At 30.3% G+C, this 24,747-nt stretch overlaps 1 protein-coding gene across 1 annotated transcript; it reads right to left on the bottom strand.

Annotated features, from left to right (window-relative positions):
• Window positions 1-9,630: 9,630 nt before the first annotated feature.
• Window positions 9,631-13,764, bottom strand: LOC128388644 (uncharacterized). Its single transcript, XM_053348073.1, has one exon. It carries the CDS (start codon window positions 13,434-13,436, stop codon window positions 10,287-10,289), a length of 3,150 nt encoding a protein of 1,049 aa, XP_053204048.1. The 5' UTR covers window positions 13,437-13,764; the 3' UTR covers window positions 9,631-10,286.
• Between the last annotated feature and the right edge of the window lie 10,983 nt (window positions 13,765-24,747).

The raw sequence follows: 24,747 nt of genomic DNA, 5'->3' as shown, positions 1-24,747 counted from the left end.
TATAGCACAGAGATTGACAATACATGAGAATTCAAATGAATCATGTTCCTGAATTAAAGGTCATTATTATCAAGATAATTGTCGAGAGAAGAACTATAAATAAATGTAATTAAAGGAAAATAAAGTTGATTGAATGAAGGAAATGAAACATGGAGCCAATTGTCATATTGATTTAAATGAAGTTCTGGTGAAACTTTTTTCTTCAATCTTCAATGGGAATGAAAGGAAGAAAAATCCTAAAGAAATGATTTTTCCTTTCTCGGTGTTTTTCTTTCACTGAGTTTGTTGTTCATTCTCAATATTTCAATTGAAATTGAATTTCAATATCGAAAAATTCAATAATGTGTTTCCATAATATTCTAAGTCTCTCTCTCTCTCTCTCTCTCTCTCTCTCTCTCTCTCTCTTTCCCATGTTTACATGAGAAACATTTCCCTGTTCATGGAAATTTAGTAAATACCACTGAGAAGATAAGATGAAAATATTAATAACTTGTGATTAAAATGTCAGGATTGAAAAAGAAAATATTTTCCAATCGAGAGGGAACAACTTCATCTCTCGAAAATAGTGATGATAATCATCTTCATGATGCTAAAAGAGAGAGAGATTATGTTAACAGTGGAAATTATTCAGTTACATGGAATTCAGAGTGATAATGATAATATATTATACTCATAAAAAGAATGCTTATCTAAGCGGAAGAAGAAAATAAAAGTTTATGTAACATTGAAAGAGAATAAAAATTCAGAAGAAATTCAATTAGAAGAGATGAACATTTTTCTCCATCTCTCTTCTCCATGATAACTATTTCATTCATTTGAATACCTTTGTCCAATATTCTGTTCTAACTGCAAGTAAAATATTCTGTTTGGGTTCTATCCAATCATTTTCTTTCATCAATAATCATGTAAATGATAATAATAGTCCATGGGAGACATTGACTTCCTTTTCCTTTATCAAAATGATATCACAAGAATGTCAATGTCTCTCTTTTGAATGATGAAAATGATACATTGGCTTTGGTTCATATTCATTGGCACAATTAACTCGTTTTCCAATGTAATTAATTAACAATATAAGTTAATACGATGAAGGGAAAACCCTGAATATCTAAACATACACAGAATAAGATAAAGAGATGATATAAATGCTGACAGAATTCCACTTGGAAGATATTGAGCATTCAGTTTCCTGAGAAACAAGGTGAGCTGCTCATGTAATTATTATGAGGGAAAAAGGATCCTAATTAGAACTCGAGAAAAGAGGCTTAAGTTTTTTCTCCCTTTATTCTAATACCAATCAAGGTTTAATACGATTCGAACTGAACCTTTTTTTGCTACGACTCTACTCTCTCTCTCTCCTTATAGCCTACTCTCTCGATAATATCATGAAGATGAGAGAAATAACAATTGCAATAGAATCTTTTGTCAATGAAAATTTGGTCGAAAATAAAACCCATGTTATTATCATGATATGAGAATTGCTGAAAAGGCAGAAGTTTTTTTTTCTTCTCGTCCTTTCACCAAGAAATTGTTCATTTCAATTCTCAAGATTTTAACAGATAGATACACAATTTCAATTGATTATTTAATATATGATAACGGTTACTTGATGTTATCTCTCTCTCTCAAGTTATTACACTCATGTTATCACCAGGAAGATATTGGTTTTCATGATGAAGAAGAAAAAAACTTTTCTGATCACTTCCGATTTTTCAATATCATGATAACTGAGAAATAGTTTCTCTTTGCTATTATTTTATTCAGGTCAGAAAATGATCGAGATATTTTTATTGGAATTTTTTTTCTTCTCTTCTTTTTCAAACACTTTTTCATGTTCCATTTGATTTAAAATGATGATCATCATCAAACTTGAATCAGAATTTATTTTCACCTTTTCTCTTTTCATTTCCCTCAACTATTGATGGTCAACCTTTTTTATTGCAAATTCCAGTAAAAGGTCAATGGCTATCGATTTGATTCTTTATGTTTGATGACCATTACATTTAAATGATAACATTGTATCATCATAATCATCATCTCAAAAAGTGTTATCATTTAATTTAAATTCATGATTTGATTTTCATGTTTACTCACACACACACACATACAAGTTGATTGATATTAGGAAAAAGATTAACACAAAATTATAATCTCAATTTAACTTTGCAATTAGTTGATTATTGCTACCACAATCATCAACATCAACTTATGTCATGGTAAATTATTATCATGATGATGATTATTATTAACGCTATTGGTTTGATAGTAATTACATTTTTGCAAGAAAAAAAATACTAACATGAAAGATAATTTGATTTATTAGAAGTAGATAATCAATGTAATAGTTTCAATCATGTTAATGATTAGAAATAATCAAATGTTGATTGTGTGTGTGTACCACTCCCTTTGTTGTTACCAATCCTTTTATATTCAATAGTATGAATAAACTCATTACATGGAAGATGATGCCGATGATTATGATGATGATAATGAGGATGATGAGGATGATAATAGCGATAACAATAACAATGTAATAATAATTGATAGAAAAGGCAATGGAAAAGTAGTAATGAAACGTAATCAAGTTGAAGAAGATGATATGTAGAGATGATAAGAGAAGATGAATAAAAGGATAAAATATGAATGAATGAATGAAGAGAGTAAGTGAGTGAGACAAAGAGGAGGATGAGGATGATGAGGAAAAAGGGACAAAGGTGAAAAATTAGATTTGGAGCATCGGGTAGGAGGTGATGGAGCAGGAGAAGAGTTTAAATCTATCAACTGAATGAAACAATAATCAACATCTAAATTTTGGTCGATTCAAAAAGTGACCTTTGGGTATTAATGTTAACATTAACATTAGAGAGAGAGAGAGAGAGAGAGAATTGTATTAACACTTTTCAAATTGATACATCACAGAAATGGTTTGATAACATAAGGACTATTCACATAGAGATAGAATTTTCTTCATCATTATCATTATTGATCCAATGATAGAAGGAGGAATATTATCTTTTCCAATGATGATCACCCGAAAATATTATTCAGAGAGAGAGAGAGAGAATAAGAGTAATTTTAGTTTTTTTCTCTCTTCGAATACAATAATTTTTCATTCATTACTATGCCCCTCTTTTCCTCATCATCCTCCTTCATCATTTAGCCTTTTGCACTTTCATCTATTTGTATTGTTATTGTTTCGTTGTCTCGATAATATTGATGTTACTTATCATTCATTGAATTTAACCGATCCAAACACATCAATTGTACATTTTCAATGGATGCTAAAGGTTACGATTCTGTATTAGAACCTTTGATTGATGATATTACTTTATGGGTTTTCATTGGATTCACATTCATCTCTCTTCCTCCTTTTTTATCTTCTTATATTTCATCTTCTCTCTCTCTCCCTCTCCCTCTCTCTTTCTACCTACTACACTCATCTTCTCACTATTTTGCTTTTAATTGAACTCTAGGGACATCGTTTTTTTGTTATCTCTCCCTAAGTGACTACACCCTTTTCTATGCTTTGATAACATAACCAAAAGTTTGATAATCATTTTCATCTTCATCATCATCGCAATGACACTTATTGAGTTGAATGACACCAACATGTTGCTTCTGTCTCTCTGTTGATTGTTGTTGTTGGTTTGGTTTCTGGTTTCATAATTTTATTTTTCTCTAACAAAGTAACCGTTGGATTCACTCAAATTAAGTTACCTTAAGGTGAATTGTCATCATCATCATCATCATCATGAGCATAAATGATTCTCTGCTTTCTCTCTATCCCATTCCTTATATAGAGGTTTTTTCTTTAGGAGAAAAGATCAAAAAAATTTCCAGTAGCAAAAGTGAATTAAGTGTAGGAGGAGATCGCATGATGATGATGCTGATAATGATGATGATGATGATGAGGAGGAGGAGGTTAATTGTGTCAGTCCAAACTACCTCGACTTTCACTGGACTTGGAAAACTGTTGATATCAACAACAAGCGGAAATTTCATTGTTACCATTTGAGATTCGTGCTTCTTTTTGGTGACTGTTTTTATTTTCCATTCTATGATAATACTTATATTGATAAATGAAGTTTCTCCCTCCATTTTTACCACCATCATCTCAACCATTGGGCAATATGGACCAAGCAAGTTACCAAATTGAGAGAATACAAAAGATAAATAGAGAAAAGAATAGAGGGAAAAAGATGAGGAAAAAAAAGTAATAACAAGAGTTTTTGGTGGAAATAAATCATCTTGGATGTTGTTGGTGGTGGAATTGTTGTTATTATTGTTGTTATGCATTCGATGCAAAAGTTAATTGATCAAAAATGAAGTTATCTTGCTTTCTTGTTATGAATCGTTTCCATCAACATGATGGATGAACAAAAAAGTACAATAAAAACAAACAGTAACCCACCAACAGTAGTCAATGTGGAAAGTGGGAGTTGATGTAATGTTGATAATTTGAAACTTTTAAACACTCACCATGAAAGTATCACGAAAATCAGATGATTCATTGTAATCATCTGATCATTTCACAATTTTCTTGTTTTCATTATCATCATTGCTTGTTGATTGGTTTAATTGTGAGGATCAGATTCACTTTGATAAAGTAAATTAAAAAACAATTAGCTAATTAGATTTTTGTTTGTTTTCTTTTTGCTGAAACATTAGAAAACAATTAATTGCAATAATTGTTGCAAATCAATTTGGTTTCAAGCAAAAGTTTTGATTTAGTTGATTGTCAAGACTACGATGATGATGGTGAACAATATTTAATTGCATCAAGTTTAAAATGATGATGGTTGATATATCAAATGATTAACATTGGAAAGGAAGAAAAGTTCAAAAAGATGAGAGGAAACAATTAAAATCGATTGACTAAAGTAGGCAAAAGGGTTGAAAGATGATGACGATGATGATGAAAAGAGGATAAAGATGAGGATGAGGATGAGGATGAGGAAGATAAAAGATGCGATTAAGTTTCAATGATAAATCTTTTACCAATTAAGTGAGACATTCTCATGATCATCATCACCCACTCACCAATTGAAGTAATTTCAAGTTTATCTCATGTTTTCACGCCCGAGTTTTGTATTTATGTGTGTTAATTATATTTGTTAGAGAAGTGCAAAGATGATGATGATGAAAATGAGAAGATGATGGTGAAAAAATTTAATTGATAGTTAATCTGAAGATGAGAGAATTGTTTCTTAACATTTAATATAATCCATCATTTATAATCCAACATCACTCGGCATCCTCATCAATCCTTCAATTAATAAAGGTCATTCCTCACCAATCATTAACTATTAGTTAATTTACTTCATGATGATGATGATCAGCAATGGTAAGCAAAGAAACAAAAACTCTCATCATGTTAGAGAAATACTATCATCAAGATTATCATCATTCTAATCATCATCATTATCCAACATCTAAATCAACATAATGTAAAATGATTGCCAACTTTTTTTTATATCTAATTTTCACTAATCATCATCTTGATTGCCTCAAGTTACAATTAGCAAATTAGATTCTGCAAAAAGAAAGTAAAACTTTTCAACAATCAACAAACATCATCATCATTATTATCACAATCAAGACAGAGTGAGAAAATGAGATGATGATAATTTTGAATAAATAGCCAATGACCATTGAACCAACGGGAATAAATTTTAAAAAAAGTACAACAATCAATTGATTAAACAATTTGCTCACAGTTTAAATCAATTGATTGTTGAAAAAAAAGATGATAAAAGTGACAGGTAAACGCAAAAAGTGATTACCTGGAATCATAATTAACCTTTTCAACTGTAAATACATGAAAAAGATAAAGTTTAAAGAGATGAACATAAACCAAATCAAAGGCAATTTAATTGAAATGTTTCAAAGGAAAGAACAGAAAAAAAATCAATCAACAATCAAAGGTAAAAATCGTAAATTAACAATCAAGAGATGATGATGATAAAGAAGATGAAAAATTCATCACATTGTATAAAAAGTTTCTTTTTATGCATGGAAACTTCATCTTCCTCTGAACGAAAATCATTTACCTGTAGTAAACATCCAATCCAATGAGAGGTAAAAATCCGGTTTTCATCCTCATCATCATCATCATCATCTTGCTCATCTTCATCATTATCTTGTACCAATTTATCCTCTTGAATAGTTACCTTTCCTTTTGCTTTTACCTGAACACTAACCTTACACACACACATACACAGGTATATGTATGTGCGTTCAATTGATTTAGATGAGCAAGAAAAAAATAGTTACCTGTTTATTATTATTACTTATAGTTATTACTTTTCAGCTACTAGAGTGAGTTTAGCTACTACTACTACTACCGATGTTAGATGTTAAGGAAAAGCAGTTGACCCCCAGGTATATAAAGGAGGAGGTATATAAGAGGGAGGATTGGTCAGTGAGCGACTCATTCAAGATGATTATCATTATCATCAACGGCAGTTTAATATTATTATCATTTAAATTGCAACGATATCATTTACCAGAAAATTAGACTCACTCAGTTGCTGATCAATGTTAATTTCATAATAAGTAATAAAATCATTTTAAAATGTAAATTTCAATCAATTTCCCTGCTCATTTATATATTACACATAAATTATATTCCAATTGCAATGGATATTGTATATATACAATTGATTAAAGCAATAAGGTTAATCAATATGCTGATAAATTGCTGCCGTAAGGTTAATTGTCCTGAGTGATTATCGATAATATAATAATTTAGTGTCATTGGGAAACTTTGTTATCAACTTTTAATTCAATTTCAGGTTCAATCTGATAATTAAAATTTCATCTTTATGGTGAACAATTAATTTACTTAACTGTTGATTAAATGACAATTGAGTTAATTAACTTTGTTTTTTAGATAATAGAAATTTACTTTAATTGTTTTCACCTTAATTGAATTTAAAAATATTAATCAAACTGAATCAACTCCATGAAAGATAATTAAGTTCATTATTTCAACTGAAAAACTTTTTTTCCACTTCTTTATTATTAATAATATTACAATTGGGATGTATGAGTAGGAATTTAAATCGTCTATTTAATTAAATCATTTTAATCATAATCATTGTAGACAATTAAGATTATTTTTCTTTCTATTGTGTTTAATCATTTTAATCTGATGAAAAACAATCAACAGTTAATGGGAAATATTTTTCTCCATAGTGAATATTAAATGATAATCAATGTGATCTATTTACTTAAAGAATTGAAAATTGGATTTTTTTCTCCTTCTTCTTCATTGATAATCTTAATTGTGATTAAGATGATTAAATGAATGCCAATGGAATATTTTGATGGGTAAATCTAAACATTACATAGACGATTCAATGAGATCTCTCATTATGGTCATCACATCAAGAACCATCATCATCATTAACATCAATGATGATGAGAGCATAAATGTTGTAATGACTTGATGAAGAGAGAAAAAAGCAAATCATCATTAAGAATTGTGATTAAATTGATTGAATATTAGCAAATAATCATAATCAATATGTAGTAATGATAATAGTCATTAGGAGCACAGGTAAGTCTAGATAAATAGATGATGATAATGAAAATGAAAAGGAATCAACAATAACAATATAACAGCAAGTTAACCAGCAAGGAGATGATGTTAAACTCATGAATGGTTAACATGGATCCCGATGATGATGATGAAGAAATAATTTCAAACTGTCCAGTCAAACTGACCATTAAGCTTGGTACATAAACCCCATGCTGATTGAATGTTGATTCGTAACTATCTTCATCATCATGCTTTCGTTTACCTTTTACCTTTAAAAGATGAGGATGCTCTTAACATATGATAAGATTTCCCATCCAAAGCATTATTATTGTTAAGCTAAATATCACGATTACAATAAGATATTTAAAGAGATGTATAAGTTTTTAAATCTTTATCCGGTTTATCATTTTCTCTCAATTTCAAAGTTTTCCTTGACTTTTTTTTCCAGGTAAAAGGAAACAAAATCTCATCATGTTTACTGTTTATTACATGGAATGAGACTTTGTCAGCACTTTTATCATGAAACATTTAAGATGATGAGAGAGAGAGATGATGATGATGATGATTATAGTGGAGATGGTCATTTCTAAGATGATGTTTCATCTTCATGGAAAAAGGAAATAACTATGAGAATATTATCTTTTTCATCATCTTTTAATTCCAGGTAATTCCGATAATCTCTAATTCCTTTTGATTGAGTTTTAAAAATCTAAAAGATGCTCATGTTCATGTGACTTATTGAATTCCCCCTTCAATTCAACCTGATTGAGGTTAAATCAATAAATTCATTTAAAGAGTCATTTAGATTGACAATTAAATTGAATGAAAAACAAAATCAGTAAATGAATTTAATTTACATTGTTACTCACTCTCCCTGGTAAGGATAAAAGGAGGGAAACAATTATCATCATCATCATCATCATCACCAACAACAACAACATGAGGAAATAATCAGAATTGTTTCAACATTAAATTAACTACATAATAGATTATGATACTTCCTTAATTAATCTAATTTTATCCTTGTGAATTAAATGTAAATAATACTCATCATGATACTCAGCAAATTACTATGAGAAGACAAAAACACACAAAAAACGATTCAACATCAACATAATCAACTTTAATCAACAACAACGTTGATTATCATGATTATCATATCATGTTGATGATAATTATGTAAACTTTATATCCTCAACTATTAAAGTATAATTTATTTTCATGACACTTAACATAATCACAGTTTCAAAGTTTCTTGTCTTATTAGTGATTTCTGTTACCATGTCATTGTTATCATCATTATCATCATGTTATGAATGAAAAAAAAAGTTCTGATACCAAGAAAAATGATTCTGGTTGAAGTGAAAAAAAAAACGTATCAAGGTTGAAGTAAAAGAGGAAAACATTAATTATCATGTAAGTATAACATGATGTTGATGGAGATGATGATGATGATGATGATTATGGGGATGATGGGGATGATTAGCATCTTCATGTTTTGTCTTCTTGCCTGTTAAGTGAATGAAACGCCTTCGTAAATCACTGTGAGTGTTATTACATTGAAATAACATTGAACTTTCCTCCAAATGATAAGTAACAATGTTTATCATGATGTATTATTAATACATCAATTGATGAAGATAAAGATGAAGATGATGAGTAAAGATGATTAAGAGATGGTAATAATATTCCGATTTCTCATAACTGGTTTACAATGATAACTTTTTGATGGAAAATTTGAAAATTTTCATCATTTTCTTTTTCTCTTGGATTTTCTTACCTGGATTTTCAATCAAGTTTTTCTCTTACTTTTCAGCAATAAAATTCAGGGAAGAGAGAGAGAGAGAGAGAGAGAGAGAGAGAGAGAGAGAGACTTGTCTTTTCTTTGAAAGAAATTACGTTTTTTCCTCTTCTTTTCATCATCTTTTGGAATAGAAAATCATTGATGCTTGGAAAGAATAAAAATATTATGAAGAGGAAGAAATTAATCAGAATTATTTAAGATTCTGAGGTTATCTTTTCAATTTTGATTCGATGGTTGGTTTCAATAGTAATTTTATAAATTAGGTAATGATGAGTGATGGAGATTTTATATGAGAAAGAAAATTTTGCTTTTCTTTTTTAATCAATTGGAAATTTACTCTTAACAGAGAGACAGGGAAAGATTTTCATAAGAGGAGGTTAGAAAATAAGGAGAGGTGGATGATAGAGATCACTTTGTGTGAGACAAGGGGATAAGGAGGAGAAAATAATATTAATAATAAGGGAAAACGATTTTTTTACAATAATTACAGAGGGAAGGCTATTCATTAGCCTTTTAGCTTTTCGTTTAAAATTTTCTTGTCATTTATCTTTTTTTTTCTTTACCTTAATTGATCTAAGAAGTAGCACAAAAAAGTTCATTTTTTGCTTCATATTATCCAGCAGGAGAGAGATGAATAAATATTCACAGAGTATATATATATTCTGATATATATATAAATGTTATGGTTGTGATTTGAGTGAGTGGTGAGTGAGTGAGTGAGTGAGTGAGTGTATTTATATAAAGGTAGAGAAGATAATGATGAAAGAGGATTTAAAACTATTTAGAAAAGAAAAATTTTGGCATTTGTATCACAGTCAAATTGTTTGGTTGGTTTTCCCTGAAGAAGTTGAAATTGAAACAGGGGAGAGAGAGAGCGAGAAAAAAAATCATAATGATGATGAAAAAATCAACAGAGGTTTTTAACCATCATTATCATCATTAAATGTTGATGCCTTGTTGTTGCTGTTGAAGATGTGAATTGGTAAATGATGAAATTACTCGGTTATTTGAACCGAGAACAGCTAAAACTGGTGCTCCATTGTTAATACCAAGAGAGTGATTGTTAATGTCATTGTTTCCGTTAAAGGTTCCAAGGTTGGTACTATTATTGGATCCATTGGTTAGATCACCTTCATGGGCTAAATTTGAACTAGATTTACTGCAAATTATTGTACGACGACCACTGTTATCACTGACAATAGCGGGTAATGTGTTTCCAATTAAACCATTTGAACATGTTACTGGTGTTCCTTGTGTGGTTGTAGATGGATTGGTTGTTGTCGTTAGGCCTGATGATGTTGGAGCTCCTGTTGAAACGGCAAATTGTCCATTTCTTAGGTGAAGTGACTCTAAATTATGATAACCAAGATAGTGATTGGGTAATGTTTGCTGGAAATGGTGAAGTTGATGAAGATGATGACCATGATCTCCACCAGCGGCAGCCGCTGCGGCTGCTGCTGCTGCCATGGAATGCAACCTGTAATTACCTAAAGCGGCTGAGGCAACGGTTGAACCAGGAGGTAGGATCACCTTGGCAACGTAAGGTTCATCATCAATACATTCATATACATGTTCAATCATGTGATGACAAGAGTATGGATTACATGATTGTTTAGGATTATATAAATGATAAAAATGATTAGGTGTTGGTCCATGTGTAGCCATATTAGGACCGTTACCGGCAGCAGCGGCTGCAGCAGCTGCGGCAACTGCGGCCGGTGTTAACCTACGACAACCATAATCAGATCCACTTTCGGTGGTGGCAGCGTCACTGGCAAGATAATGACGCGATGATGAAAACTCTCGGGATAATCCACCCATACTAGATGAATTACCAATCATGGGCTGTGATAATTGAGCTGGATTTCCAGTAAGATTTTGAATAGATGGATTCTTATTATAACCTCCGAAAACGAATCCCCTAGAAAGTCCTCCGTTAAGGCCACTATTAAGAGGAAGGTGATGTACAACATTTGGATGGTGAGAATGATGATGCCCATGATGTACGGGATGAGGATTATCCAGATAGCTTTTGGAATCACCTTTTAAACAAAAAATGTGTCTTGCTGCATAAGAGCATATTAGAGAATAACGGGAACGAATATTCTCTTTGGTTAAACAATAGTAAGAGAACACAAATAATCCAAGGGAAACATTGGTAAGGGCAAATAAGAATCCAATGGTTGATACCCTGTAAGTTAAATAAACAACGCCTAGAGTACAATTAATGGCAGCCAACAGGTTAAGTGAGAAACGACAAAATAATGAAATTTTTAGCTTCCGATTTAACATTAAATCTAATGCAAATTTATCTGCACTGGTCATTAATCCGGATGGATAAACAAAACCTCCAACAGAACCTGGAGATACTGGTGAAGATGATGATTGACCAGTTGATGAAGAAGATGTATGTAAACCAATTCTTGAATAGGTAACTAAAAGAAGTACTAATCCAAGGCCAGTTAATATGATAGACGAGGCAATGACAAATGAAGCAAGATGAGAACGAGCCTCAAGTGAGCAAAGATTGGCAAACATTGGTAAGGCTTGTGTTGATGTTGACCAAGAGATGAGTAAAATAACTATTAATGGTATCAAATATGATGTTAGGTAAAGATAGCGTCTCAATTTAACTGGATTTATGCCACCGGTAAGTATTGAAGCTGTTGTTGCTGTTGTTGGTGTGGTGGTGGTGGCAGTTGATGAGATATTCACAGAGGCAGAAACGGTTCCTGATGGACCAAGGACAAGAGATGGATCAATAAATTGTTTCCTTGATAGGCGTACATGAAGCTCAAGATCAAGATCAAAAAGAATCCAAACAAAATGAACAAGAAGAAAATAATGATATAAGGCAACAAGAAAACCTAATGAACGAAGGGTTGAAGTGTTGGTTGTTAATGAATTAGATGATGATGATGATGATGATGATGATGAAATTGATGTTGTATTGAAATAGTTTGGTGAAAGGTAAGTACCCAGAATTAATAATAACACAAGATGATCGAGTAATAAATTGATTGTAACATTTTTACGAATCAATGCTGATTCCTTGGTTTGCAGTGAACGAATAAGGACAAGGGTAACCAAGGCAATTAATAGAATAATTGAGTTTAGAGTTGATCCAAGAATTAAAAGAATACGAATTGTTCCTTCATTTTCTAAATTACTGTAATAAAGTTGACCGGAAGATGATCCACTTGGTGGTGGTATGTATAAATTTTCCTCATAAATTCTAGATGAATTTTCATCATATTTAGAGTCAATATCTAAAATTGAACGGGTTGATAGATCAAAATCAATTGGGGGCTGTGGTTGTGATGGTGGTGGGGAGGGTGAAAATTCTGAGATGAGTTCAATTTTGGGTGATAATGGAGGTGAAGGTGAAATCTGTGGACTACTAGTTCGGTATGGATTAATTGTTGGTATTATGATGGGCGGTGGACTTTGGTTCTTTGGCTTATTGTTAGAGCTCTGTTCACTTAGAGAGAAGGGTGAAGATTGGGAGAAAGATGATTGAGGTAACAAAGACCAGTTGTCATCAAAAGATGATGAAAAAGATGAAGATGGTGAGGATGGTGATGATGAAGGTAATGATGAAGAGTCTAGGGAAGAGGAAAGTGAAGAAGATGATGAAGATGATGATGGTGATCGGACAACTTCAGAAAATCCTGGTGGACGTTGAAATTTAGGCACACACTCATAATGAACTTCAAGATATTTATAAGTTCCTGGACATGGGTCACCAAAGAAAGAGCTAGATGCTGGTAATAAGCAACTATTCTTACGATTACAATTTAATTGAATATTGGCAAAAGATTCAGGTGATTTACAATTTACACTCCATTCAAGATTTCCTTGGGAATTACATGTTGAAATACTAAAACGACCAAAATTGGCACGTATTAAGTTTATTATGTAAGGATCACCACAAGATAATGTTAAACTTGACCCTTCACAAGCGTATCCGGTTCGTCGTTGGGTAGTGAAAATTTCCTCTTCAGTTTGACCAGATACCAGAAAGAAAATGGGTATCCAGTGAAATAAAAGATGACCACCGAAAAGGAGACCAAGATGTCTTCGGATCATCGCTCAGCATCACACAAAGGAGAGTAATTTTTTAAAAAGAAAAGAATAATTGAAATTTTGAAGAAAACAAAAAGACACAAAAAAAAAATTACAAAATTAAAGAAGAAGAAAACAACATCAAACCACAAAAGTTTAGCCCATTAAACTATTGATGTTGCAAGTTGGAAGATGGCGGCGAGATGGTGATGATGATGAAGGAACAAAATTTATTATTAAAAAGATGGAAACATGAGAGAGAGAGAGAAAAAGAAAAAAAAATTTTCTCTTTTCCCAAACAAAGAAAATGAGTTACAATCTTTTACCAAGTTGAATAGAACAAGAAATAAACAAGAAAGAGAAAGAAAAAAGAGAAAACCAGTTTATCGAAAGTGTCGCCACCTTTTGAGAGAAGAAAAAGTGTCGCCATCTATGGGTTAGAATTTTCTCTAAATTGAGTGAATTAAGAGTTCGTATTATCAACGACAACGAACACACACAAAGTTTTTCGCTGAATTGGAAGAGATCGAAATTCAATCGAATTTGTTTATGTTTGTAAAGTTTTTTCTTTTCGAAGAAAATTATATTACAATTATACAAATGGAAATTAAGGAACCGAGAAAAAAAAGTAAATGGAAATAAAAAGCTTTCTAATAATAATAAATGGGAATGAAGATATTAGAAAAGATTAAGAAATGAAAGAGAGAGAGAGAGGAAAAGTTGAAAGAATGATCTTGAGATGGTCAAGGAAAATGGTGACATACGTGTTAATCTATTGCAGTGTTTTTTTCCTATTGTGTTTGTTGGGTCACTTTTCACTATGGACATTAAGTGAAGGAGAAAAAAAATAACATCAACAACTTTTGCTCTCTCCCTTTTATCTATGAGCACATTAAGCAAACAAAGATGTAGATGGTTATACAAATTCCCGCTTCAAAGGTCACATTATTTGGCATAAAAGCAATAAAGAGTTCGGTTGATTGATGATAAAGAATAGTAACTAACGAGAAGTAAAAACGATCAAGATGAAGAAAGAAAGAAAAAAAGAAAGCAAGAGAGAGAGAGAGAAAATAAGTAAGTGAAGAAATGCAAAGAAAGACAGAGAAAAATGTTGTTGGTGGTGATGAAGAAGGAGGGAGAGAGAGAGAGAGTGATGGTGAGAAGGATAAAGATGAGGATGAAGAGGATGTTAGAAAAAAACGATGATATCAAGTAAGAAATAGAGAGAGAGAGAGAGAGAGAGAGAGAGAGAGAGAGAGAGAGAGAGACCAACCTTTCTTCAATTTTTTGCTTTGCTGATCATCTTCATCTTCATCTTTTCTCCTTCTGTGCTACTTTCCCTTGAGCTTTTTTTGCTGGTTTTGCTCTCACTCTGCTGGTCAAGATTGCAAAGTTAACTTTGCTACCTTTTAAATGGTCTGCACTCAGCATGGGGCTATTTTGGCTTGTCAAGTAACCAAGGGAACTATTCATCATCATGAGAGAGAAAGGAGAGTAAACCAGAATCCTGGAAAATAATAAGATGATGATGATGAAGGGATTAGGATTTTCAACATTTTCTGTATTCATATTCACTTAGATTCACCTGATTCAATTGTTACCATGAGTGTGAACATGTCAAACAATTTTTAACTTTATCTCAACATTTTTTTCCTAATTAACTGGACAAGAACTCTATCACTAATTTACTCTCTCTCTCTCTCTCTCTCTCTCTCTCTCTCTCTCTCTCTCTCTCTCTCTCTCTCTCATCATCATTATCATCTTAAAGAGTAAGATTGATTAAAAGGGAAAATGGTTCCGAGGTAAAAGTAACTAGATGGAGAGAGAGAGAGGGAGAGAGATGATGAAGAAATAGTTAATCAGTAATCTAAAGCTAATTAACTTTTCGCCATCTTCATCTCTATTCCTCATCCTCATCATCTCCTTGTTTTTATTTATTGATGGATTTGAAATTATTGCTCAATCATCATCATCTTATTACTATTACTAAATTGATATAATCAGTCAAACTTTTACACCATCGATTAATTTACCTCAATAATATCAATCAATTGATTATGATGGGTAAGACAATTAAATGTGATGATGATTGCGTTTTCCTCATCAAAATCAACATTTTCTTGATTATTAACTGTTACTTGTAATCAATTAATTGCTTACAATTCATCCAGATCAATCATCATTAATAAGTATCTATGTTTTTTGTTTTTCAAACAAAAAAAACAACAAATAACAGTTATTTTTTAACTACTCACACAATTAACTAAAACAATTAACTCTCATTTCTGGCTCATTCATTAGATTAATACAATTATTGTTATCTAATAATATTAATCATAATAATGATAAATAACTTTAATCTAATTGCTTTCGTTAAAATTGATTAGGCAAAACAATTTCAAAATACATACACATTTGTATATTAATAGTCAATTCCGGTTTATACTAATTATTGATATCTAGCTGAAAGATGATCAGCAATTAGTATACAAATATGAGATGGAAGATAAAAGCAATTTAAATTGATTGTTAAAATTAACAAAATTAAATCTAAATAATGATTTAAATGAACAGTAAGATAAAAAAACAACTATCACAATGCTAATCTCATTAAGATTAAGAGGCAATAATCCCATAGGAATCAATTTAAGCCATGAAGATGATGATAGACATTTAATAATCTTTGACCTAAAAAAGATGATCCAATGTAACTTGTCTCTCTCTCGTTCTCTCTCCATTTTTCTTTGACAGACAAACAAAGGTCAAATAGTAACATCTTAATAAAGGAGAGAAATACACAGAGGGAAAAGGAGGAGGAGGAGGTGGAAAAAAAGTCAGAAAAATATCATTGCTTTTGCATCTCCACCTCCTCTCTCACTCATTTTCCCTCCTTCTTATCGTCCTGTTTCCCTCCTTTCTTATTTTTCGTCTTCCATAGTTATCATCATCATCTTCATCTCCTCTTTTAAAGTTAAACAAGCAAAAGAAAAAAAACAAGAAACTCCATCATCTTTTTTTGAAGACATAATTGTCACTTACAATGATAAACTTACCTTTACACTGACATTTCCATCATCATCCTCCTTATTATCATCATTTACTCTCTCTCTCTCTCTCTCTCTCTCTGCTCCTTATCTTCATTGACCAATAGACCAAATGACCAAAGTGACAACAACAACAATGACCAACACAATATCCACTGTTGCACACCTTTCGAAAGTGAGGAGAAGAAGAAAAAAAAGTTCTAATGGTACGATTTTTTTTTCTTTTTCTCTTCTAATAAAAGAACCATTTTCTTCTCATTATTCGATGAATTTATTTTTACCTTTTTACTCTCTTGTTATGCTTATTATTATTTCCATAGATCTCTATTGTTAATCCATTACAATTATCATTGTATCTTCATTGTAGAAAACTGTAAATGCTTTTAAAATCCATAGTAAAAGAAGAACGAGAAAAAAGAGTTTACATGTTACATTGTAAGATGATAATTCTTATTCAATGAGAATCTTTTTTTCGAATATCTTATTATGGAGATGAAGATTTTCCCCCTTTTCTCCATTTTCATCTGTAATTTTCTATTCGTAAGAAGGAGTTTGATTTATCTTCATCGATACAAAACTAATATATAAAAGAGAAGACGAGAAATAAGAGAAAAAATCATCTTGCTCTTCCTCCTTCAAGCCATTTACACTTTATTTCTTGAAATGACCATTGGGATAGAGATGATGATGATGATGATTATAAGAAAAGGGAGAAATAAATAACACTGGTCACTTATTTACTTTGTATTTTATGTACTAACTGGACAACAGGAATTAACCTTAATCGTTGAGGCTTTTAACTTATCATCAGGAAACATTTAGATAACTCAATTTACCCACAGTAGTAATATCAATCCAATTGGTTATCATGTGTTTTTCATTTTGACAGTTTTTCTGCTAAATCAAATTTGTTTAATGTATCATCATCGTCAGTATCTTCATGCTTTTGTTTCTCATCTTCATCCTCATCATTTCATCTCTCTCTCTCTCTCTCTCCTCATCCCAATCATATTCTTGTCTCAATAACTTTCCAATGATATCTTGTTATGCCTTCATCATTATCTTCCTCCTTCTTATTTTTCCTACTTACTTTTATCATCATCATCATCCTTAGTCATTTTCCTCTATCTTTCCTTATGATCTGTTCAAGACTGTCAAATGTCAAGCTAAATCTATTAAGACAAAAAAAATTTCTTCTCTCTCAAAATGTTATTAGTAAATTTCCATGTAAAAAACAAACCTCAAACTTTTTTCTCTCATATTTTTCCCTTTAGTTGTCAATGTGTTTTCACTTTACATCTCATAGACTTTTTGATTTCTATATCAAATGTCATCTCATGTCTCTCTCTCTATTTTATATAATCAGATTATCATGACTGATTAATTCATCTGGTAATTAACCTTCAGGGTAACTTTTTTTTCTGTGAGACTCTAATCAGAAATGGTAATGATAATAATGATGCAAATGATAAAAAAAAACGTAGGGATTGATAATGATGACAGGAAAATGATGAAAGGGAAATCGTTTAAAGAAAAGAAAATTTTTCTCTCTTCAAAATCAACTTAGACTCTCAACTGTGTAATAATAATGATGATGATGATGATGATGAGGATGATAATCAAAGGCAACCATCAATTGATTGTCAGGTTAACAGTGAGAGGTAATTGCATAAGGTAAAAAAGAATCTAAAATGCATCAAATTAGTAAACAATCAATTGAGAACACACCTTAACTCATCATCATCTTCTTCTCCTGATGATGAAGATGATGAATCAAAGATTGACTATCATTGATTTGCAAATTGATTTATCTTCTTCTTTCATCTTCTTTCTCATCATCAAATTTTTCTTCTCATCTTCTCTCTCTCTCTGTAAGTAGTATGCAATTTGTAAATTGCTTTGTGCAAATTGTAATGTTGGTTAATTTGTGGGTTAATTTAAATATCTCTCTGTTAGTAACTTCAACATAAATGCAATTAAGATCAGCAAGGATGCTCTGGAAGACAACGAGAGAGAGAGAGAGAGAGAGAGAGAGAGAGAGAGAGAGAGAGAGAGAGAGATTAACATGAAAACAAGACAGAACAAGAAAAAAATAATACTCACCAAGATTGAAGATTCACTTGAGCAAAAGTCAACAACAATCAACTATTACAAAACCAGAATCTGAATCAACTCAACCAACTAAAACCAACAGTTATCATGAAACAATTGAACTGAAAATTATTTTCATGCCCAATAAGAGCAGTAGAAAAATTATCCCTCCATCCAAAGGAGATGATAAAGTGATGATGATGAAGACGAAGCATCAAATTATTCAATTGCTAATTTAGGCCTCAAATCATCACCAAGATGATGATACGAAATAAAAAAGAAAATCATCATTTAATTGATAATCAAAGTGCATTACACTCAAACTCTCCCATTGGATGTTCATTGAATATCATTTTCATCATTTCTTTATCCTCATCATCATTATGATACTCATCATCTTCATCAAGGTTTGTTGAACATTCATCTTTCTCTCTCATATCAACAGCAATCAATTAAAAGCAAATGACATTTCATGTCATGATTAAACTACGGAATCACATCATTCGGCTTCCAATTAAAAAGGTTCAAAAACAGATTCAATTCATATCAAAATCAGACATCAGACCGAAATGTTGGAAACCCTTTTTTTTAACTTGATGTTCATCAAAAATAATCAGGAGAAGAAAAAAAAAGTTCAGTCAATATCAACATATACATGGTACTTGAAATGAAAATTAGGTTACCCATGAAAAGCATGATGATGATCATCATCATCATGATCATCATTTACATTGAGAAAGATGAGGAAGGCAAAAAAAACACACACAAGATAAATGATTAAGCTGAAAAGACTCAGAATTCAATATATAAACAATCATGATAATGATGATTATCTTCATTACCATCATCGTGATAATCATTATCATCCTTTAATCATATGTTTGCTTATATTTATTTCATCCAATGGTCTTTGAGATGAGTATTAAAAATAATAAGATATCAGCTGATTGAATTGATGAAACAATCGAGAGAAGGAAAAAAAAAGTAAAACCATTAATGACTTTTTATCGTTTTAAATTCAATCTACCAATAATCTTTAATTAATCGTAAATTCATTAATCAATAAGATTAAAGATATTTGAAACAATTTAATGATTAAATTATCAATAACAACAAAGGTAATTGATTATCATTGTGATAATAATAAATTGAATCAATTACCATGAAATGAAAAAACAGTTTAAACGATAATGTAAAACATTAAGATATTAGATAGTAAATTGATAATCTTAATCTCGTAATAAAAGTTAAAAAGTAAATAAAAAAAACTTCAGTCAAAGTCTCAAAATGCTAATCTCATTTGCATATCTCACCTTAATCCTTACACAATTATAATAATAATAATAATCAAATTATTAAGGTTGTACCAATACAATTACCATATAATCACAATCAGATCAGCTGATAATGATAAAAAAGCAATAACAATTGATTAAAGGGATTGGAGATTGATGAAGAAAAAAAAACAAACTCTATTTGGTCAATTTGTCTTAAATGTTACAGATTAAACAACAACAACAGTCAAACTTTTCATGCATACAATTGATAAACACTGACCCTCCCAATCTGTTTACTCTTACTGACCACCACTGACCTGAATTTTATCACAATGCTTAATGAAAAATAATAATATTATTATATTTTCTGGTCAAAAGGCGTTGGTATTGTGTTGTTATTATCATTTACTATTACAATCATAATAGAGTAAAAAAAAATACCTGCAAGGTAAGCGTAGGTTGGGTTATAATATTCAATTGAATATCTCATGTGTCTCATAATGATTATCATTATTATATTATGATAACAATTTAAATTACCATAGGTACACTTACCTTTTTATTTTCAATCTCTCATAATCTAATCCATTAACCATTTCAATGGTGTATATTTATTTTTTATCATTCACATTTACCTTTTTATTACAATTAAGTTTAATCACTAATTGACTTTCCATTGATTGTTACCTTTACTTAGAGATTGTAGTTTATTGATGATAATATTAATATTAATCTAATGGGATGGATGATAATTTTTACCTTTACATTATTATTGAATTTCATCTCTCTCTCTCTCTCTCTCTCTCTCTTACTATCTTTTCAACAGGTAGAATCAAAATCTCATCTGTTTACCTGAGATTTTTAATGGATTCATATTATCATTATTATTATGTATCTCTAGTCTCATGCTGTGAATTTGTTATTTCATTTGATTTTTGATTGAAAAGCATAAGAGTTGATATAACATTTTATGTATATGGTGAAAAGAAATTGTTAATGATCACAATTAAGATTAACGAAATACCCTAATAGTTATTAGGGAAAGTAAAAGTTTCTCTATTTTGTTGTTGTTAATCAATCAGCTGATTAATTAAACATCAACATGTATTGATGAATAATAATAATAATAATTGACAATCAATGAATATCCACCCACCCACCCAGCTAATTCACTTCTACCTACCTGTCTTCCTATCCTCTTGTTATTAGAATGGATTAGGAAAATTTCCTGATTAGTGAATTTAAATTAATTGATTGAACCTTTTTTCTTTCATTTCAACTTTGAAATTAGTGATCAATCAATAGTAATTCTGTTTCTGTTACTCAACAATTAAAGTAAATCAATTGCAATTAACCTTCAACTCTTGTTTCAATCATCAAAATGATTAGCAAAAAGCTTAACTTTCAAATTTTTCACAGTTAACAACAATCAACTTTTTGGTAAATTGTTTTTAAACTGTAATTAACATTGGTTAGGTTAATTCACACTAAAAAACTCAAATGATTATAATAATTATCCAACAATTTAGTTTTAATTGTTAACCATTAGTAAAAGTTTTTCTTGGCTCAAGATGAACTTCAATCATTGTTATGATAATGATAATATAATTTTCAAGCTTAACAATCAATTGGAAATCTTTTTTTGCTTAACACTTAGTTAATTAGTTAATTAAATTAATGGTTGTGTTTATTTCTCACTCAATGATCACAACAATTATTGTACAATTGTACAATTAATTTGATTTAATTGTTATTTTTATCGTTTTTTGTTTTGTATATTGGCAATCTAATCAACCTAAAGCTTGAAAAACAATTAAGGAAAAGGTTTCAAATTTAGTTAATTTAAATTGAGTGAAACTTAAATCTTTGCCAAAATGAAAGCTTAATTGTTACCATCAAGTTGATTAACTCTGTAAGTTTGGTTAGTGATTTAGTGATGATTAATGTAGACTAGTTGATTAATTTACCATGGGAATTTATTTATCTCTCTCTCTCTCTTTCTTATTCAATAGTTGATACAATCAATTTAATCACAATTAAGGTTCTCATCATCATTGTTTGAGATGAATTATCATCATTCAGTTTTTCCGGGTTCATCTTAATTGTGTATTGGTCAACACTGGACATTAGGCTGATGTATTTTATTATATAATTCATTATCAAGAATCAGGAAGAAGATTAATAAAACGATAATAACAATAGCCCTGATGATAATGGTGATAACCCTGAAAAATGAATTTGAAATCAATAGCATTCCATTTACAAGGAAATGACCAATGGTCACCAAAGATGAAAATTGAATAAGATAAGAGACTCTTTTCAATCATCTTTTCATGATAATCAACTTGAATTCTCATCATTAAGACTACAATCAATTGAATCATATTATACATGTAATTCTCATACTAAAATATTAATAAATCACAATCAAAGATGCTAGATTTTAATTGAATCAAATAATCAAACAATCCGATAAATTCAAAAGGTTGTCAATAGTTCGAGTGAATTATTTTGTTTTTATATCTTGTCAAGTTTCATTCACGATGAAATTCATGGAATCATGATCAAGTATCATAATTCAGAGTCAGAACTCAAACCAGAATGACTAAAAAATCTCATATTAATAACATATTAGTCGGAGTCCAAATATCATTAATAACAAAAGTATACAGTCTCTCTCTCTCTCTCTCTCTCTCTCTCTCTCTCTTGGTGATAATATCAAGCTTCATGTAATGAAGAGTAAGAGCTGTAATACTTATGATGATCATGATGAAAACGAGGATTCATTCATCTGGAATGTCAAAATGTCAAAATTTAGAACTTTTTTATTTCGAGCAAAAACACACAGAAAGAGTAACTTGATGAAAGTTTGAAATTCAACCAGAAACATGGAATCAGAGTTTTCACTTTCTCTCTTTCAACTTTCATTTAATTTTCTAATGTAAACTTAGGGCTTCTCTTTATATTAATACCATTCTCAGAATCTCATGGTGAAAACTGAACAGTTCATATCTACTATTTTATTCAGTTACCAGTTCACTTGGTTCGTAACCAATATCAATGTAATCAATAAATTTAGTTTAATTTACTGACTCATATTTCATCTCTCTCTCTCTTTTTTTCTTTCTCTGATAATATGTTCTGGATAATAATTCAAGTCTCAATTGTTATCTTATTTTTTGTTTGATAAATGTCATATTCACACTAACGATTTGAACCAGCAATCATTGGTAACACAGCAATTAAGTTTAAGCCATTAGACAACCTGAATGATAATTTTATATAATCACTAATTTCAATCACTATACTAATATTTATGAGATTGGCCAATCAACAAAATATAACATTAAATAGTCAATGGACTATTAAATGGTTTGTATAATTGTTGATAATTTAGTTATCATTACCCATTGAGAGATGTTTATAAGCAATATAAATTGTTGGATCATTGACAATATCTTTTCTTGTAATTTTCTAATCATTGTAGTTAATAATTGTAATTAAAATCAGAAGCAGATAAAGCAAAAAGTTTGCATTCTAATTGAAATGCACCAAGTGAAAATGATTGATTAATTACTAGAATTGATTGTTAAAACTTTAACCAAGTTAATTGTCAAAATCAGAGGGAAAATTTTCCTATCAAAAAGTAAACACAATTGATCTCCTGGTGAGCTGAGTATCTCTCATGCAGGGAAAAGATTGAAAATAAAAGTTCATTGAATTTACAAAATTGAGTTAACAATATTAAGCTAATTCTGGTTTGTTTTTAATTGTTAAATTGTTGGCAAGTTTACAATTAATAATAATGATGTAACTTTAAACTGTAAATGACAGACTAAGTTTACTATTAAGGTATGTACGGTAAAGTTTGGGAATAAAATTTTCAAACTATTATGGTGACTTTAATTTTCAATTAAATTTCTTGAAATTATACGAAATTATTAATCAACTTTTGAGCTTCAATTGGGTATCTTTTCACGAATATTGCATCAAATCAAAGCATCAAAAATTCGATTTTTCGAATGTATGTCGAAAATAAATTGTCATATTTTTCAGAGGTAGCTCTGAACAAATGTTCCAAACTTTAATCGAAGATTACTTATGGTCAAAATCGGTCAATTAATGGAATGCTGAGTGTTATTTCCATATTCAAAATTAATTACAAAAGAAAAATTTCATGTATTTTGACCGGAAACTAAGGAAGAAGTTTCAACCGGATATTTCGTCATTTTCAACCAAATGACGCAATATCTTGAGAAACCACAAAATTTCTAGAAAAAAACTCCTCAATATCTCAGAAAAATCTTATTCCTCATCGAATGAGATCGAAAAAATTTCGAAAATAACTCAAATCGCTAAAAAGTTAGTCCGCACTATTCCCAAACTTTACCGTTCATACCTTATTATATTTGTAACATGGTAACTTTATCATGAACAATTGTTCATTTCCATTGAAATGATTGATTCATGAGAAGATGAATATTTCAAAGTGATTCATTGATTGTCTTTCTCTCTTCTTCTTCTTCTTAATTGTTAATCATCGGCAAAATAGTTACAATCTTAATCTTGTCATTAATAGAAACAATAATCTTTGTCTACTTTTTTTTCAGTGTCTTAAATATCATTAGTCAACTTGAGTTCCAGTTGATGAAATATAAACAACATGATAACTTTCATTGGAAACATTTCAAGCTTTCAACGATAATTTGAAAATTCATCACCATCATCATCCTGTTGTTGATGAAATATCAAATTATCTTCATTGATACACATTCATTAGTCAATTTCATTGATTATCTCTGAATTTTTCATTCTCAAAGTTGAACTGAAAATTAATGTGATTACTTTTTGAAAAGTTTCTTTTGCCAAGAGGAAATTCATATTCTCCCATCAAATAGGGCTGGGTAAATAATCAAATCGAAA

Source organism: Panonychus citri, unplaced genomic scaffold (assembly GCF_014898815.1).
Source record: "Panonychus citri isolate SS breed McGregor unplaced genomic scaffold, ASM1489881v1 Contig00101, whole genome shotgun sequence".
NCBI classification, from domain to species: Eukaryota; Metazoa; Arthropoda; class Arachnida; order Trombidiformes; family Tetranychidae; genus Panonychus; species Panonychus citri.
The sequence above is the reverse complement of the archived record's forward strand: the minus strand, read 5'-3'. Positions and strand labels throughout refer to the sequence as shown.